The 11,274-nt window shown below is 54.3% G+C and overlaps 2 protein-coding genes across 4 annotated transcripts in view; both read left to right on the forward strand.

The window, feature by feature from the left end:
• METAP1D (methionyl aminopeptidase type 1D, mitochondrial) overlaps positions 1–3,368 on the forward strand; it is a gene marked incomplete at its 5' end in the record, with an annotated part of 79,774 nt that extends 76,406 nt beyond the window's left edge. For both annotated transcript variants that reach the window (XM_079709982.1, XM_079709981.1), the window contains 4 exons: positions 364–461; positions 1,786–1,833; positions 2,729–2,807; positions 2,939–3,368. In XM_079709982.1, coding sequence (XP_079566108.1) covers positions 364–461; positions 1,786–1,833; positions 2,729–2,807; positions 2,939–3,017 — 304 coding nt within the window. In that variant the 3' untranslated portion in view covers positions 3,018–3,368. The remainder of the gene's footprint in view (positions 1–363; positions 462–1,785; positions 1,834–2,728; positions 2,808–2,938) is intronic.
• Positions 3,369–7,496: 4,128 nt separating this feature from the next.
• Positions 7,497–10,909, forward strand: DLX1 (distal-less homeobox 1; the record flags this gene model as incomplete). 2 transcript variants are annotated; one of them, XM_079710598.1, is made up of 4 exons in its annotated part: positions 7,497–7,542; positions 8,274–8,655; positions 9,321–9,520; positions 10,655–10,909. In XM_079710598.1, 3 exons carry the CDS (start codon positions 8,343–8,345, stop codon positions 10,907–10,909), a joined length of 768 nt encoding a protein of 255 aa, XP_079566724.1. The 2 variants fall into 2 exon arrangements, with proteins under 2 accessions (XP_079566724.1, XP_079566725.1); XM_079710599.1 differs by lacking the exons at positions 7,497–7,542; positions 9,321–9,520 and having other exon boundaries at positions 8,343–8,655; positions 10,655–10,731.
• Between the last annotated feature and the right edge of the window lie 365 nt (positions 10,910–11,274).

Consider the following 11,274-nt stretch of genomic DNA (forward strand, 5'->3'; position numbering starts at 1 on the left):
GGCCTGTGAGCCGTGGCCGCTGAGCCTATGGCGTCCGGAGCCTGTGCTCCGCAACGGGAGAGGCCACAAAAGTGAGAGGCCCATGTACCGCAAAAATAATAATAATAATAATAAAGTAAATGAAGCAAATTACTGTGTTAGATACATACTTTTTTTTCTTCATTTATCCAGAGGGAGTTGTTACAAGCTGTGACAAAATTTAGAAATTTTCCAGAATAATGAAAACAAGTTGTTACCATCCGACTCTAAATATAACTTATTTTTTTCTTTTTCAGAGAATATTTTGAAGTGACTTTGTCTTATCTGTGTATGCATTTAAAATGATCCAATTTAATTAAGTATTTTGTTTGGTTACTTTTAAAGCCAGATAACTCATCAGAATGGTTTGCAAGTCTGTCCACATTTTGTGGGACATGGGATAGGATCTTACTTTCATGGACATCCAGAAATTTGGCATCATGGTAAGAAAGTTGGTTTGGGAGCTGTTTATTGAATGTAATCAGGATAAAGCAGTTTTGCTCCTGAATCCCTTGCTGCAATTTTGAATCCACATTGTCATCCTTTCCTATGAGTGTGTGGGTGGGAATGGGGGAGGGCCTACCTAATCGTAACCAGCACATTACTATGTTATTGAATTAGAGCCCAGCCGTTTCAGTCCCAAAATAAGGTTTGTTTTGCTTTTTGTCTCCTGAAGGGTGATGGCTGGAAGGCACAAGGGATATTTGTCTAGAAAAAGTTACTGAAAACAAAACGCCACAGCATCAATGTCCCAGCAGCATGCACATATGACTGTTTTCTGTTTTTCTTTTTTGCCCCCTTCTCAAACCGCTGACTGTTGCGGTTAAACTTCATTACATCCTACACAGCGTTGACAGCTGATGTATTTAGCAGCGTGTACTCTTAGTGATTTCTAGATTATACCCACCCTGTGTTTTTTCCCCAGAATCTCCTGTTTTTCACTGCCTGGATGTGTACCCTACAGTGAGAAAGCAAGGGTGGGCCAGAAAGGGTGGGGTATTTGGGTTAGGGTAGGAAGCAGTTCTATGGAGTGCCCCCAAGGGGGGTGCATAGCTGGACAGGGACCAAAGGAAAGTTGGTCCTAGAGCCTTGACCTGTGTGCTTGTGGTGGGAGCAGCCCCTGGAGGAACTACTGGCTGGAATCCACCCCCTGGAAGATCCCTAGAGACTCAGCAGGTCAGAACTCCCTTTGGGCCAAAGAGCTCCACCAGTGGCAGCTCATAAGAGGCCCAGGCTGGAGTGCAGAAAGGGCCTCTTAGTCATGTGCCTACCCAGCGCCAACACCTGGAAATATTTCAAGTCACCCCTGTTCTTGCCTCCTACCAACCTGCCTTCCCTTTGACTCAGTTCCCAAGATGTCTTACTCTTTGGGTTGGAGGTGTGGAGGGCAAGGTCCAGGACCCAGCGAAGCCAGGAGACCTCAGAGCAAGTGGCCAGGGGACAGTGGAGAGGGGGAGCCCAACAGGTGTCTCAAGCACCCAGGCTGCTTTTGCTCAGCCTTGGTGCACCCTTCCTGGGGGCCCTGACCCCAAGCTCAGAAAATGCAAAGGCTGAGGCCTAGGAGCCCTGTGCTTATTAACCCATGGGTGGTAGCTACCACCCAGGATTCTAGAAACCTCCACCCTTTCTTCCTAAAATAAAAAATAAATAAGATAACCATGTTTGTTGAGTAGCCTAACCCCTCTAATTCCGTTTCTCTCTGGCCTCTCCATTTCCCATTCCCGCTCCCCACACCCATTGTTTTCTGTTTTTGTTTTTGTTTTACAGCGAATGACAGCGATCTACGCATGGAGGAAGGCATGGCATTCACCGTAGGTCAGTGCTGAGCTCCTTTTCAGAGAGCAGTGGATCCCTCGCGGAAGCAGCGGCGCTGGCCTAGGCCAGGCAGTCCAGTTGAAGGACTAATAAAGCCAATCAGCATAATTAAATAATTCAGATGCATAGCAAATCTGATTAAATAATATCCTCGAGCCCCATCTTCCTAAATCAGATACTTACCAACACATTTAGGAGACGGCAGCCGTCCAACCTTTAATTCTGTTACCAGTGTAATGTGGTGGTTGGGTTTTTCGTGTTGTTTTTTGGGGTGTTTTTGTTTTCGTGTTTCATTAACACCCAGTAACTAGAGGCATTTATGTCCGTTGCTCCCTGTCAGCTAGTGACATACTCTCTGGTAACCCACTCCTGGCTGATCATGTGATTGGTGTCACCACCAAATTCCAATCACCTAAGACCCTGAAGGCATCATATTTCTGACTGTGGGGCTTAATGGAGAAGCAATTAGAGTGAAATAAGAAAATTGTTATTTGCTGATTAATGAACATTTTGAGCATCTTTTAAAAATTCAAATATTTTTTAAAAACTGACTGATATTCATAAGAGGGACTGGTGTTTGGGTGGTTATTATCCACAGGGTCCCAATTAAGGCTTGATTAAAATGCCCTTTTTTCCTCTAAAAAAATTACGAACTAGGCAACTTCGTAACATTTTTGAATGCCATAGCGTTTCCTCTTCCTACTGTTTGGTTTGTAGCATACTATGTAAGCAACATCAGTTATCAGCGCTTGCGAGATGACAACATGAACCCGTGGGGGGAAGCACTTGCAGGGAGGGGGGAGAACCTTTTTATTCTCTTTTTTGATAATCAGCCGAAACAATGTTTAACAAGAATCTGATTAGATCACTGCAGTAAATATTTTCCCTCTTACAGAGCCAATTATAACCGAGGGATCCCCTGAATTTAAAGTGCTGGAGGATGCATGGACTGTGGTCTCCTTGGACAATCGAAGGTGTTTGCTTTCTGCCCGGCTTCTTTTAAATTGTGTAGAAAGGGAAGGTTCGTCCGACGACGCGGGCGAGCTGCTCCTCCCCGCCCCGCAGGCGCTTGAGCGCTTGCTGATCGCTGCCTTGTGTGTTTCAGGTCGGCCCAGTTCGAGCACACAGTTCTCATCACGTCGGGGGGCTCGCAGATCCTGACCAAACTGCCCCACGAGGCCTGAGGAGCCACCCAAAGGTCGCAGAGACCCGGCGCCTTTTTTCTTAAATTGCTGAAATCCAGCTGGAGAACTTTGAGAAGAAACAGGCCAACGGCAGGTCTCACAGTAACCTACCTAGCACCTAGTAGCGCCTTGGGAAAACGCGGTGGGGATTGGTGGCCGTTGAGAGCTCAGATCCGAGGCCCCGATGTGGCCGTGCGGCTTCGGAAAGACGGGTCCTGGCGCCGGGCTCTGCTTCCCAACGCGGGAAACGCATCTGGAAGGGAGTGGGGACGCCCTCATTTGGAAGACGAGGGATTCCTAGAAATGCATAGCTTTCTCTTTCCGGTGTCTTGACTGCCCGAATAAAAAGCTTTCGCCTCCTAAAACCGCTGTGTCTTGTGCTCCTTCGTCTCTGACGTTTACTAGGGGAAGAGGGTAGGTGGTTAATTTTTGAGTCTCTGAACTTTGCACACGCGCCCGCAGAAAGAAAAGCCCGAGCCTAGCTGTTAGGAATTTTTGTAAAGTCTCTTTCTTTCCCCCTTTTGGACCCCCCCGCATTGGCCAGCCCTGAGGGAGCTCGCTGGGGCCAGCTGCCCCCAGCCCTTCCGGTTCTTTCCCCTTCATAGCTGCTTCGCGATGAAAAGATTAGCCCGCCAGTGGAGGAGTTAGCTACAAATATTTCCTTGCCTCTGGACCCTGGGCCTGGCCCTTCCGCAGGGGTTATCACTCCCCAAACTTGACTTTCCTGGTCCCCTGCGGCTCCTCTTCCCTGGCCTTCAACCCGCCCCGCGCGCCCATCCCAAAGGTTAAATTTGAGAGACCCTCCCTCCGACACACAAAGGCAAGCTAGACCGTTTGTCGCCCTAGGAATTGGAGCATCGGTCCCACCTGCCCAGATGTGAGCAGTGTCTGGCGGGTCCCCTCCCTAAATTGATCTCTCCCAATACTGGCCCCCTTCAGACCCGCGCTAATGCGCTGGAGACCCAGAGCATCCCTGCAAGAGGAGTCACGGGAACTTTTGACGGCAAGGGCCTAGTTAGTCGGAATTGGAGCTGGCGAGTTTAACCCTGATTCAGCCTGCCAGCAGCTCCACCTGCTTCAGAAGCAGGAAATCCAAGGGCCCACGTTCTGCGTCTCCCAAGGCCCATTACTGCCCTGAGTACCCTGCCTTTCTTAGCGCTCGCTCCTCAGGACCTCTTCACACCTGGGCTCAGAGGTGGAAAGTGCTGGGCTTCTAACACGCCATGTAGGAAGTAGTCTCCCCCGTCATGGTTTTAGGGTGACCCGTCCGTCAGTGCCTGTGCTAACTCTTGTTTCTACTGAAGCGGGTTTTACAAAGCTGCCATCCACTAAATACAGACTGGGCTCAGCTCCAGACCACCAAAGAGGTGTGGACACCTGTCATTGCCATGACAGGTGGCCTCTGTGATAGGACTGGAGAGCCAGCTCGTCTCTGTGACATTCAGAGTGTGGGAAAAGTTATAGGAAACTGAGGCCAACGAGCGTGCTTGGAAAAGTGGCTAGTTTGAGCTTTTCCCTGAACTCGGTTCTCATGGGCATCCTCCAACCCTTCCAGCTCCCTTTCTCTGCGTCCAGGGATGTAGAATTTGGACAGAGGGGATTCCGATTCTAGTGGATCTGAGAGCTGGAAAAGATGAGGGAGGGGTTGAAGATTTACAAGATCCACAGGAAAACTTTAGGGTGCCGGGGAGTTGGCCAAGAAAAGGCCTAGAGACTGAGGCTGCTGCCCCAGAACAACCTGAATTTTCTAGAGAGGAACAAGGCCCAGATGGCCTTGGGAGAGTTTTGCCAGAGAATGACTTCACTTCTCTCCTAGATTAGTCGGATTGCAGCGATTAGCCAGTATCTTATCTACGGATCCGTTTACCCGGAGATTCCCCAAGAATAATTTCATTAGGACCACAAGAGTTTTACCAGCCACTGGGATAACGCGCTGCTTGTGCAGTAATTTTTCCGAGGTGGGGGTATTTATGGGACAGGTTTATAATCCTACTTATTAAAGTGACTAAACTCAAGTTTAAATATGATATGTATATATGTATATATACTAGCACCAGCCAGTCGTCAGCAGCTCCGTAGGAAACAAACTTGAATTAGAATGAACTCCGTTTAACATGCTTTGAAGTTGAAATTTGGAAGCAGATTTTAAAATATCTTGTCCATGTCCCCACACCCAATCCCGCCAACTCAACTGGCCCCAAACCTCACCCCGGGTTGCAGGGATTCCAGCCACGCGTGACTACTGCTAATACCACAAGGCGCCCGGTCCTGTGGTGTCTCCTACAGGTCCTACGCGGAAACCGGGGCTCTCAGGATAAATGAGAGAGTTTTGTTGCCTCTCTGAGTTGGGACAGGCGAAGATCTAAGCAAGCCAGTGTTTCAGAACAGGTGTCGCCTTAGCGGTGAGGGTTGGGAGAGATCCACCCTGGGCTCTTAGAATAGAGAGAAGATCACACATGGAGAAGCTAGTCAAGGCCGGGAGTCTCAGCACCTGAGGGCCCCGGCTCAGCCACCCCCTCCCCGAACCTGCTTCTCTGGGGCTAAGAAATAATTCCGGAGTGTAGACACTCCCTCGCCCAGATATAATTCATTTTAAAAATAACCCAGGCTCCGAAACCGTTTCCCGTGCGGGGCCTTTGTTCCCTGGAGCCGGCCCCGTCCCCTGCGCTGCGGAAGACTTGGATTCTCCCCCTCCAGAAGTGAACGGCAAAGAGCCCTGTAGACCGTCGCGACCTGTGGCCGCCTCTCTCCCTTTCCCCCACCCTGCAGTTCTCTGGAATAAACTGGCCCAGGGCAGCCTAGCCGTCGGGTTTCCTCACGCCATGCCCTGAGCACCCGGAATCGCCAGCCTTGTTTCACTCCGTCCCAATCCCTACCCCGTGCCAGCTGCGGCGATCACTTACGTGGGCAGGGCCCATGAGGCGCGCGGGAGACCAGGGGCCCGGGCGACATCAGCCGCGGTGCAGGGCGCACCGCACTCCGCACCCCAAAACAGGCGCTAGGAAAGAGCAGTTAAAACCACAAGTGCAACACGGAAATCAAGAGGAGTGGAACGGCTCCGGGAGTTGTCTGGTGGCGGAGTCATTAGCTGGTTGTTGCTACAAAGCCTCACCGTGTGCTTCGGCGATTAAGGTGGTGGGGGGGGGGGGAAGAAAAAAGAAAAAAGAAAAAGAAAGAAAGAAGGAAAAATCTTTTAAAACGTTGGCAAACCCGCTATTGGTTTGGAGGATTGGTTGTTTCGTTTTGCTTGGCTTTTATTTTTTGCTCCAACCACGCTGCCTGAAATATCTCTGCCCCCCAATATCTTTCCCTTAAACCAAAGGAGAGGAATTCCCCCGGGCAGCAGCTGCTGCTACAGAAGTTAAAAGAGAGAAGCCCCTTCCACTAATATCTGTAACGACAGCACCGATGTAATTTGTTTTGAATGTTCATTTTTATTGGTGTTCCCTCTGCCAAAATGTGCTTGATTACAGAGGTTTGTCCTGTGATCACTGCGCACTCTAGAAAGGGGAAGGTGCCTGGGCGAAGGTTCAGCTCAGGCCAGATCAAACCCTGGGCTGTTTAAGGCTGAAAGGCTGCATGTTGCTATTAGTGTTAAATATATGGCTAATTATGCGTATGAAAATTAAACATCAGTGTTATGCTAATGGGGCGCCTTCAGCTGCGGATCCGAGCACTTGAGACTAGCATTTAATCAAATGAATCAGTAACTAATACATCTGCACGTGTGAACTTTCACAAGATCATTTCCCTGTTCCCGTCACACCGCTAAATTATGAAAGAAATAATTATCAACACTTTCTAATTACCTAACAAAGTAATTTGGGATTCACCGTGGGGCTGGCGGGATAGGGAACCAACAGCCCCTTGGCAGCCTGCGTGGTGTGCGCCACGCCTCATGGGGGTGGCTGTGTGGCGGTGGCGGCGGGGGCTTTTGTGCACTTTTCTGTACCTAGCGCCCCAGCAGATAGAAGGCGCCGCGGCAGCTTTTGCCTCCACCAGCTCTACCCCAGGCCCAGTGGCGCCCGCTTTGACCCCTGGAGATGAGGAGGATCCTGGGTGACAATGAGAGACGTGTTCACACACAGACAAGCGAGCCTACCACTGGCCTGGTTTTGCTGCGGGTTTCGGTGTCCTCCAGGACTCCTACACCCCGGGGTACTCTCGCCAGACCCCAGGAGGCCGGAAAATGACCACCTGGCGTCCGCGGCTCAAGCAGAACTGAGCCCGCCAGCTCCTAGGCTCCACTCCGTGCCGCGCCCTAGGGGCGAGTGAGCCGGGGCGCTCGGCGCAGAGGGAATGGAGAGGGGAGGGGGGAGGAGGAAGGTTGGGAGGGAAAGAGGAGGTGGGTGTTGAGGGGAGGGGGCGGTGCGGTCGCCTTTCCTGGGAGGAGAAGCGCGGGTTCCTGGCTCTCCGCGCGCACTGTTTTAATCAGACCGGTGCAGCCTCGAGCTGGAGTGGCCAGCTTGGCCTGGAGCAATGCGAGCGGGCCCCAGGGAGCGGCGGCGGCGCGGCGGCCGAGTGAGTGAGTGCGCCCGGAGGGCCCCAAACCCGCCCCCAGGGACGTGGCAGAGCGGACCCAGGCCAGGGAGGCGCCGCTGGGAGAGTGCTGCTCTAGGCACGAGACTCTCGGGAGGACAGCGCTCTGTTGACCGCCTCCGGCGCCCCCATTGCGCGACTCCGCGTACGGGAGGCCGCGGCCGGGCTCCAGAGCTGCTCTAGCTCTGCACCGGACCGGGTGGCGATTGCTAGGAGAAACTGCCCTGGTCCCCAGTGTTGGGGGCGGGCGGAGGGTGGGGACAGTAGGAGGGGGTGGGCGGCGGCGCCGAACCACTGGTTGATTTTTGGGAAGTAAGGCGCGCCGGGGAGGCGGGAGGCTGATGAGCCGCGGGCCGCGGAGGTCCCGGCTCGGACGCCGCAGCCCATTGTGCGCCCCACGCTGCGTGCTCTGTTGCAGAGGAGCCCCGGCCGAGAGGTGTGGATGCGTCTCTCCCGAGGCCGGGCCGCCTCGCCCGCTCTAGTCCAGCGGAGCCGGAGCGCCTCGGACCAATCCCCGGTGATTATGCAAGACAGCGGACCAATCAGCTCCGCCAGCTCATGAATATTTATGACCTTGGCTGAGTCAAAGCTTTGAAGCGAGTTTGGGGAGCTCGGCAGCATCATGCTTAGACTTTTCAAAGAGACAAACTCCATTTTCTTATGAATGGAAAGTGAAAACCCCTGTTACGCTTAAATTGGGTTCCTTCCTGTCCTGAGAAACACAGAGACCCCCAAAAGGGAAGCAGAGGAGAGAGAGAGACCCACACCCAGACCCCGCGAGAAGAGATGACCATGACCACCATGCCAGAGAGTCTCAACAGCCCCGTGTCGGGCAAGGCGGTGTTTATGGAGTTTGGGCCACCCAACCAGCAAATGTCTCCTTCTCCCATGTCCCACGGGCACTACTCCATGCACTGTTTACACTCGGCGGGCCATTCGCAGCCCGACGGCGCCTACAGCTCGGCCTCGTCCTTCTCCCGACCGCTGGGCTACCCTTACGTCAACTCGGTCAGCAGCCACGCGTCCAGCCCCTACATCAGTTCGGTGCAGTCCTACCCGGGCAGCGCCAGCCTCGCCCAGAGCCGCCTGGAGGACCCAGGTACGTGCGCCTGCCAGGGAGAGGAAGAGGTGCGAAGGGAGGGAGGGGGCGAAGAGAGAGGAGGAGGAGGAGAGAGAGAGAAAGGAAGGAGAGGAGTGGAGGAGAGAGACACGGGATGGGGGTGGGGAGTGCGCCGGAGCAGTGAAAGGTTTTGAGTATCAGTAAATGCATCCCTGTCATAGCAAAGAAATTTTAAAAATATATATCCACGCAACTTGCAACTATCCAGCAAAGGATAAATCCGAGAGCGTCCCCTGACACTGGCTGGGCCTCTGGGTGGCTCCGTGAGCCGAGCACACAATGCCTTGGTGGAAAACAGAAACCCACATGTGCACTTATTAGTCTCGGTAATTATTTGTTGCGTAGAGCTGTAAACAATGTATGCAATTAAGGGTAATTAAACCTCAACTACCGCCTGTAAAAATAGCAAACTTTCCCTGCAAAGGCAGGAGCTGCGCGCCTGGGAACTGCCCCAGTCCGCTTGCAGCGGCCGGGGTCGGGACCTTTGGACTTGGCGGGACACTTCCCTGGCTTTCGGAGTTTCTTGAGTGTTCTCACTCCTGGTCCTGCCTCTGCCACCCCTCTGCGGTCACTTGCTCTGGGCTCCCCGCACTAAAGGCAGTCCCTCGCCTTAACTACGGCCCCCACTTCTGCTGTCCCTCCAGGGGCTGACTCCGAGAAGAGCACGGTGGTGGAAGGCGGTGAAGTGCGCTTCAATGGCAAGGGGAAAAAGATCCGCAAACCCAGGACGATTTATTCCAGTTTGCAGTTGCAGGCTTTGAACCGCAGGTTCCAGCAAACTCAGTACCTAGCTCTGCCCGAGAGGGCGGAGCTCGCGGCCTCCTTGGGACTCACGCAGACGCAGGTACCTCGGCGCTGCCCCACTGTGGCGCCACGCAGGCTTCCCGCGGCTAACCTGCACCCGCAGCTTCAGGGGTTGGGGGGCGTGTGTGTGTGTGTGTGTGGGGGCGTGTGTGTGTGTGTGTGTGTGTCCCACCCCGGCTCTCGCAACGTGTGTGTGTGTGTGTGTCCCACCCCGGCTCTCGCAACGTCTCTCCTTCCTCCGCAGTTCTCTCTGCCCTCCGTTCCTGGACAATCTGATTAGGGCACAAGAAGGATTTCCCTAGGCATTTTGTTTGGGGACTCTGAGGTCACACGTGCCCGAACAACTGGAACAATAGACGCGGGGGTTAATCCCTTCTTTGCCTTTAAAATGTGTGGCTAATCACTCCTGGCCTGGGCCCGAGCCTCTGTCTCCCTCCTCCTCTGCCTTCTCATCAGTTTGGGCTGGCGGGGGGAATCCTTTCCTCCGCCCTCTCGCCTCCCAAGTCCCAGACCCTGGAGGAGAAACGGAACCTTCCTTCCCTGGTTTCTCTAAGATTCCGGGGACCCCTTGGGCGTTCTGATCACGACTGGTGCGGGTTTCCAATGTCCGGGCCGGAATTTGGAGCAGAGTTAGGAGACGCTAAGGAAAGGTGGATTTGAGTCCAAATGAAAAGTTTAACAAAACCCTGTGGCCTCCTCAGTCAGCCCGCAACTCGCTCAAGGGCTGAAATGATGGCGCAAAGAGAAGGCGGGTCACAACTGGAAATAAATTTCCTCCACTTCTTTTCTCCACTCGGTTCTTTTATTGATGTTCATACTGGAATTGAAGCCTCGATGTTATGCAGGCTCCGCGTCTTCCCCAAAAGATTGCCGGGCTCGGGCTGAGTCCCAGGCAGGCGAAGGCCTGGATCCCTGCACCGCTCACCACCACGCTCCCTGGCTCTCAGAGAGCTGCCCCTGCCGGCCACCGGCGGCCCGCGGTGGGGCCTCTCAGCCTTCGGTTCTTATGGGGGAAGGAGTGTATGTATGCTTCTCCAGCAGGGAGCTGCCAGGTCGCGCAGGGCAGGGACCCGCGGGGTATCCTCTCTCGCTGTCCCATGGCCCCCTTATCTCCCCAGGACCAAGGTAGGCACAATGGACCTAGACCGAGTCACGTTGTTGTCCGCTCTTGCAGGTCAAGATCTGGTTCCAGAACAAGCGCTCCAAGTTCAAGAAGCTGATGAAGCAGGGCGGGGCGGCTCTGGAGGGTAGCGCGCTGGCCAACGGCCGGGCGCTGTCTGCAGGCTCTCCTCCAGTGCCGCCCGGTTGGAACCCCAACTCCTCTTCCGGGAAGGGCTCGGGCGGCAGCGCGGGCTCCTACATCCCCAGCTACACGTCGTGGTACCCCTCGGCGCACCAAGAAGCTATGCAGCAACCCCAGCTCATGTGAGGTTGCGCGTCCGCACCCGCCCGCCTCCTTCCCGTCTCCCTCTGCCCGGGCCCCTCTCGCCTCCCGGTCCATCCGCCCCGTCCGCGTGCCGTGGGTCCGGAGGAGAAGGGCCCAGAGGGAAAGAAGAAGGAACAGTAAAGGCAGGACGCCCGCCGCCTCCTCCGAGTGCCGCGCGGTCTGGCTCGGCGACTTCCCTGGCGCCCACGCCCTTGCCCGAACCCCGGCCTCGGCCGCGCGGTGACAGCAGAGTGGCCTCGAAGCGCAGGCACAGCGGCCTGAGACAGCGGGAGCCGCAGCAAGATCCCGCCGGACCCGACCGCCGACCCTCACCTGTATGGGACTATCAGGAAAACAAAACAAAACAA

Source organism: Hyperoodon ampullatus (assembly GCF_949752795.1).
Source record: "Hyperoodon ampullatus genome assembly, chromosome: 8".
NCBI lineage: Eukaryota > Metazoa > Chordata > Mammalia > Artiodactyla > Ziphiidae > Hyperoodon > Hyperoodon ampullatus.